The 6842-nt window shown below is 53.8% G+C and overlaps 1 protein-coding gene across 1 annotated transcript; it reads left to right on the top strand.

Moving 5' to 3' along the window:
* The first annotated feature begins 4557 nt into the window (after positions 1–4557).
* On the top strand, positions 4558–6568 carry TMEM191C (transmembrane protein 191C). Its single transcript, XM_012644125.1, has 10 exons — positions 4558–4712; positions 4886–5009; positions 5106–5156; positions 5296–5373; positions 5535–5591; positions 5704–5763; positions 5859–5923; positions 6002–6074; positions 6246–6286; positions 6364–6568. The coding sequence occupies exons 1-10, from the start codon at positions 4558–4560 to the stop codon at positions 6566–6568; spliced, it is 909 nt and encodes a 302-aa protein (XP_012499579.1).
* The last annotated feature ends 274 nt before the right edge of the window (positions 6569–6842 follow it).

The following is a 6842-nucleotide window of genomic DNA, read 5'->3' as shown; positions in this document are numbered from 1 at the left end:
GTGCCACCATGCCCAGCTAATTTTTTTCTATATATTTTTAGTTGTCCAGCTAATTTATTTTTATTTTTTTAGTAGAGACGGGGTCTCGCTCTTGTTCAGGCTGGTCTCGAACTCCTGAGCTCAAATGATCCACCCACCTCGGCCTCCCAGAGTGCTAGGATTACAGGTGTGAGCCACCACGCCTGGCCCTACTTTTGACATTTCTTGCAAGACAGGTCTATTGTTGACAAATTCCCTCAGTTGTCTTGCTCTATTGCCCAGGCTAGAATGCAGTAGTGTCATCATAGCTCACTGCAGCCTCAAACTCTTGGGCTCAAGCGATCCTCCCACCTCAGCCTCCTGAGTAGTCACTAAGTTTCTTCTATTTTTAGTAGAGACAGGGTCTCACTCTTGCTCAGTCTGGTCTTGAACTCCTGACCTCAAGTGATCCTCCCTCCTTGGCCTCCCAGAGTGCTAGGATTACAGGTGTGAGCCTCCTCGCTCGCCTGTCCTTCACTTTTGAATCATAGTTTTGCAGGATACTGAATTCCAGGTTGGCAGGGTTTTTTTTTTTTTTGTCAACAATTTAAATATTTCACTCTACTCTCTTGCTTGCATGGTTGTTGAAGAGAAGTTGGATATAATTCTTTTTTTTGCTCCTCTATAGGCAAGGTGTTTTTTTGTCCCTCTGGCTTAAGATTTTTTTTCTTTGATTTCCTACAGTTTGAATATGATAGGCACAGGTGTAGTCTTTTTGGCATTTATCTTGCTTGGTGTTCTCTGTGCCTTGGTGTCTGACATTAATTTGGGAAAATTCTCAGTCATTATTGCATCCAATATTGCTTTTGTTCCTTTGTGTCTTTATTCTTCTTCCGGTGTCCCCATTATGAGCATATTACAGTCTGTAGTTGTCCGACAGTTCTTGGATATTCTGTTCTACTTTCCCCCTCAGTATTTGTTTTCAGTTTCAGCAGTTTCTATTACGATATCCTCAAGCTCAGAGATTCTTTCCTCAGCCATGTCCAGTCTTCTAATAAGCCCATCAAAAGCATTCTCCATTTCTGTTACATTTCTGTTCTTAGGCGTATCTCTGCTTACCTCGCCCATCTGTTACAGCCTGCTGTGTACTGTATCTATCACAGCCCTCAGCACCTTCGTCATGGTTGTTTTAAATTCCCTGGCGGATGACTCCATGATTCCTGCCAATCTGATTCTGGTGCCAATGCTTCCTCTGTGTCTTCAAGTGCGGCTTTTGCCTTTTGGTATGCCTTGTTAGCCCCAGTTGGTCATGACGCATCTTCCTTCTTATACAGTATGTTCAATTTGCTAATGCTGTGTTAAGGATTTTTGCAACTATGTTCCTAAGAGGGATACTGCTTTATAATTTTCTTTTTGGAATGTTCTTCATTTAATGTCAGGGCTATGCTGGCTATTCTGTGTGAGAGGGTGGCATTGCTTCTTCCATGAATGTTTAAACCCATCTGGGTTTTTTTTTTTTTTTTGAGACAGAATCTCACTCTTTTGCCCGGGCTAGAGTGAGTGCCATGGCGTCAGCCTAGCTCACAGCAACCTCAAACTCCTGGACTCAAGCAATCCTCCTGCCTCAGCCTCTCCAAATGTTGGGATTACAGGCGTGAGCCACTGCACAGGGCCACATTGTGGCTTTAATTTGCACTTCCCTGATGAGTAAGGAAGTTGAAACCCCTTTCATATGTTTTTTGGCTATTTGAATAATCTCTTATGAAATGCCTGTTTAAGTCATATGCTCATTTTTCTATTCAGTTATCTCTTACTGATTTTTCTTCATATATTTATTCTAGATCTACATCCTTTGAACAGATACACATACTGCAAATATCTTCCCAAGTCTGTAGCATGCTTCTTCATAGTCAAAATTAAGTTTTTTCCTTTATGATTGATTAGTGTTTTTCGGTCCCATTTAAGAAGTCTTTGTGTACCCAAAGGTCATGAAGACATTGTCTTCTATATTCGGCGTCCGATTGCTGAACTTGTCTTTCCCGGCGGGGTAGCCCGAGCCTTGGGCGGGGGGCGTCGGCCGGGGGGGTTTCCTTCGTGAGGGGGGGGTCTGTGACTCCTGTGGCCCCGCAGCGTCCTGACCTCCCCGTGGGTGGGTCCCCGTCCCGACGCGTGCCGCGGACGTTCCTCCCTGTGGTCCGCTTTGCTCTCTCTGCGGCTGGGCGCCAGATGCTGGCATTGCACGTTTTATTTATGTGAAAAGTTCTGCTTCGTGGAAATGAATCTTGGGTTTCATTTTCTCTGCTACAAATACTGCTCTACCGAGTCTTTGGGTAGTGAAATTGTGGGGTGTATTTCCTCGTGCACATATACATGAGATTGCTATGGCCTTGAAACAATTGTTTTCTTACTGATTCGTAGGCGTTCTTTAAGTTTTTTTGTCTGGTTAAATTTGCTTATGGAATCCTGTGTATAAAATTTCATCAAATTTAAGAAATGTGCTTTGTGTCCTAAAAAAATCCATTCTTGCTTGAAATCATAAGGACATTCTCATATTTTCTTCTAAATACTTTTAACTGATATATTTTAGACCATTGATGTTTAAAGTGATTATTGGTATGGCTGGATTTTATCATATTTGTTACTGTTTTTTGCTCTTGTTCTTTGTTCGTATTTTTGTCCTCCACTCTTTTTTCTGCTTTTCATTCCTTTAATTGAACATTTTATAGTATTCCGTCTTCTTTCCTTAGCATATCAGTTACACTTTTTAAAAACACCTTTTTAAGTGATTGCCCTCAAGTTTGCAATACACACAACGAATTCAAGTCCACTTTCAAATGACACTGTACTGCTTCACGGGTATCAGGTGTCTGATAATAAAATAATTCTACTCCGTCCCTCCTGTCTCTTGTATCACTGCTGTCATTCATTTCACTTATATACAAGTTATGCTTGAATACATTGTTGCTATTACTATTTTGATCAAACTGTTTTAGATTATTTAATAAGAAAAAAGTTATTATATTACCTTCACTCATTTTCTAATGTTCTTCCTTTTTTAAAAAAATGTAGTCTGAGCTTCTGACCTATAGCATTTTCTTTCTCTCTAAAGATCTACTTTTGACATTTCTTTTTTTTTTTTTTTTTTTTGAGGCAGAGTCTCACTCTGTTACCCGGGCTAGAGTGCCGTGGTGTCAGCCTAGCTCACAGCAACCTCAAACTCCTGAGCTCAAACAATCCGCCCACCTCGGCCTCCCAGAGAGCTAGGATTACAGACGTGAGCCCCAGTGTTGCCTTTTGCAGGGAGGCAAACCTCCCAGAAGCACCCAGCCAACTTCTAGTGTTTCTCAGGTAGGATCTTACGACAGGAAAGCAAGACAGCCACAGATGGCTTAGACCTGTTCTGTTACACCTGGAGCCAGGAGAGGACGGGCTGGGCTCCCCAGAACAGAATCCTTGCAAAGGAGTGAGCTAAGGAGCTTGTACTGGCAAGGAGGAAGGAAGGGAGCCACTTTAAGAGGTTGGTAGGAGCCAACTGTGTGTGTGTGCTTCATGCTGTCCTACGTGTTGCTTCCTCACGGCCCTCTGACATCATCTTGGACCTCAGCAGGAGGGTTGCTCTTGTCTCCAAAAATCTTAAAGGGTACCCTTCTCGTACTTCCCCCTTACTCTTGTGTTTACCACAGCCTTTATCAGGTGACACAGTCCTTTCCTATCCTCTTTCATAAGAGCTTTTTAAAATTATCAATAGATATTTAACTTGATCATCTTGTCTGTATCCATTGAAGGGCGTCGTTGAAATGGTGGTGTTCTTGCCCCTTTGTCCACGTGGTGAACATAATTGATTTTTCTGATCTTGAACACTCCTTGGAATAAAGTCTGTTTGGTTTCCATGCATCTTTTTTTTTTCTTGGTACCTCTTTGGATTTGGTTAGCTAATAATTTACTTTGGAGTTCTGCATCCAAGTTCTTAATTGAAACTGGCCAAATAAAGGCAGATTTACCTACAGTCTCAGTAAACAGTGAGATGGCTTGTCTTTTTCCTGTTTGCTTTACAGATCTTCCCCATGTACCTTACAGTCGTAGTTAGCATAAATGCTAAACCATACTGTACTTTTTCGCTAGACATTACAGCTGTACGCAGGCCACATGATATTCAAATACATCATTTTAATCATTACAATTGTTTTCTTTTTTGTGGTTAATGTAACCACTTCAACGAACTATTTAATGCATAGTGGGTTTAAAACGTTTCTTTGCTTCCTGGGATAAATTCCTGGGAATGGGATAATTGGGTCAAAAGACATGAACATGTTTACCGATCCTGGTATTTATTCAAGCCTTCTCCACAAGAGACATTGGCCAGTTTGCAAGTGCCATCTGCAGTGTGGGGGGACCAAACTTGCCTCAGTTTGCCTGAATTAGTTGTTAGTATTTTATTAACCTTTCATGGATCCGATGATGGCTCTTTAGCAACATTTTCATCACTGATGGACCCAGGTGGTCATGCCCCGCCCGCCCGCCCGGAGCCCGCGGACGGGCGCCCCTGGCCCATTGTGACGCGGCCGTCCCCGAGGGGGCGTCGCGGCAGAGCCGGGAGCCATGGCCGAGACGCAGGAGCTGCTGCTGCAGCTGCAGAAGGACAACCGCGACGGCCGCCTGCGGAAGCAGGAGCTGGACGAGCTGGTGCGCGGGCTCGAGGCCGAGAGCGAGAGCCTCACCCGGCGCCTGCACGACCTGCGCGAGCGCGAGCGCAGGTGCGCGGGGCGCCCCCGGACGGGGCGGGGGCTTCGCGGAGTGTCCGGCCTACCCGCCCGGGCCCCGGCGGGGGCTTCCGCGGCCCCGACGCAGGGCCTGCGGCTGGTCCTTCCCGGAACCCCGGGACCCCGGGCGCCACCGCCCCCTCCGCGGCCTCGGCTTCTCTCTGCAGCCTGCAGCGGAGGCGGAGCCAGGCAGCGCGGGCTCTGCGCGGGGAGGCGTGCGCGGTGGCGCGGGAGCGCGCGGAGCGGGCGCGCGGACTGCTGGAGGCGGCGGAGCGGCACAAGCTGGACCTGGTGGGGCGGGGCCCAGGGTGGGGAGGGGCCCGGGGGGTCCTGGGTGGGGCGGGGCCGGCGGAGAGCTCCGGACGGCCCCCTCGGCCCTGTCCGCAGGAGCAGCACAACCGGCAGCTGCAGGAGCAGTGGGAGGAGCTGTCGAGTCAGGTACGCGCAGAAACGGGACGGTCTCCGTCTCTGGGCTCCTCTGGGAAGTCCCGCTCTGGTCTCCGTCCCCCAGGACCACCCTCCCTCCCCCCGTCCCTAGAAGTCCCGTAGGCCCTGCCCTCACAAGCCCCGCCCCCAGCTCTTCTACTACGGAGCGGAACAGCCGAGTCAGCAGAGCGCGGAGCAGCAACTCGGGATGCAGCTGCTGGTGCTGCAGGTGCTGGAGCAGAGCCCTGGGGTCCGGGCGGGGCGGAAGCGTGGGCGGGGTCAGACCACCGAGGGGTGGGGCCTCGAGGGCCGGAGCGGTGGCAAGGGCAGGGCCAGACCACCGGGGGCGGGGCGTGCCCGGCTCCTGACGTTCCCCGGATCCTCCCAAAGAAACAGCTGGAGCTGGTGGAGGCCAAGTGCGCCCTGCACACCGAGAGCCTGCGGCAGGTGCGGGCGGAACCGGGGCAACAGGGGGAGGGTCGGCTTCGGGTGTGGGTGGCGTACGGGCGGGTGGGGAGGGACGCGCCCCCCGAGTCTCACCCGGTTCCCGACGCCCCAGGGCAAGCAGCGGACTGAAGAGGCCTGGGCCAGCTTTCAGGAGCAGAGCGGAGTTCTGCAGGTGCGGCCCCTGCGCCCTGAGAGCGCCCCCCGCGCGACCCCCAGACCGGCGGCGGCCGGACTTCCGCCCTGAGTCCTCGCTCCCACCCGCTCCAGGAGCTGCAGGGGAAGGTGATGGAGGCGGCGGCTGCGCTGGACGCCTCGCGGGGCGGCCTGGAACCGTAAGGCGGCTGGGACAGCTGGGTGCGCTGGGGCGGCGGGGCCGGGCAGATCGCCCACCTGCGTGCGCGCCCCCGCAGGAGTGACTCGCGGCCTCGCTGGGTGCAGGACTGCGCGGGCTCGCTCATGGAGGAGGTGGCCAGGGCGGACTGTGTGAGTGCAGGCCCGGGTGGGCGGGCTGGAGCCGGGACCCGCCCCCCAGAGGACCCGCCCCCCGGGACCCGGCCCCCACGGGAAGCCCACGATGCATGGGGACTGGCCCCGCGACTCCCGCCCGCGCCCCTCCCCTGGCGCGGAGCTGGACGCCGCTCCCTCTGCCCGCAGGAGAAGCGGCTGTTCGGCGGCGCGGGCTCCAGGGGCTTCTGGTGAGCCGGGCGGCGGGCGCGGGCAGCGGTTTCCTCGGTGCCCTCCCGCCGCCCATCGTCCGTCCGTCCGTCCGCAGGCTGTGGGCGCAGGGTGCGCTGCGGGCGCTGCTGCTGCTCCCGCTCGGCTTCCTGGCGCTGGCGCTGCTCTGCGTGCTGCTGCGGCGCCCCGACGCCGTCCGCCGGGAGCTCGCGCGCCTGGGCTCGGACGCCGCGCTCCGCCGCCTGCGCTACACGCTGTCCCCGCTGCTCGAGCTGCGCGCGCGCGGGCTGCTGCCCGCCTGAGCATCACGCCGGCCGCGGCCGCCCGCACTCTGTCTCCGTGTCGTTTCTGCGCGCCGAGGGGAGCGGAGGGGAGAAGCCGGGTAGCCTCGTGTGCCCCTCGGGGCCCAGCGACCGGCCCTCGAGCGCCAGGCTGGGGGGAACCTTGGGAGCAGCCCCCCCACCCGGGCCCCTGACCCGCGCAGCGGCCGCGCCGAGGCTGGTCGGCGTCCGATTGCTGAACTTGTCTTTCCCGGCGGGGTAGCCCGAGCCTTGGGCGGGGGGCGTCGGCCGGGGG

This window comes from Propithecus coquereli, unplaced genomic scaffold, assembly GCF_000956105.1.
Source record: "Propithecus coquereli isolate 6110/MARCELLA unplaced genomic scaffold, Pcoq_1.0 Scaffold206, whole genome shotgun sequence".
Lineage (NCBI taxonomy): Eukaryota > Metazoa > Chordata > Mammalia > Primates > Indriidae > Propithecus > Propithecus coquereli.
This window is presented reverse-complemented; position numbering and strand designations above follow the sequence as displayed.

Coding starts and splice junctions, on each gene's coding strand:
- TMEM191C (XM_012644125.1), top strand. CDS start 4,558: ATGGCCGAGACGCAGGAGCTGCTGCTGCAGCTGCAGAAGGACAACCGC. Junction 5,592..5,703: donor ACACCGAGAGCCTGCGGCAG/GTGCGGGCGGAA, acceptor CCGACGCCCCAG/GGCAAGCAGCGGACTGAAGA. Junction 6,075..6,245: donor AGGTGGCCAGGGCGGACTGT/GTGAGTGCAGGC, acceptor CTCTGCCCGCAG/GAGAAGCGGCTGTTCGGCGG.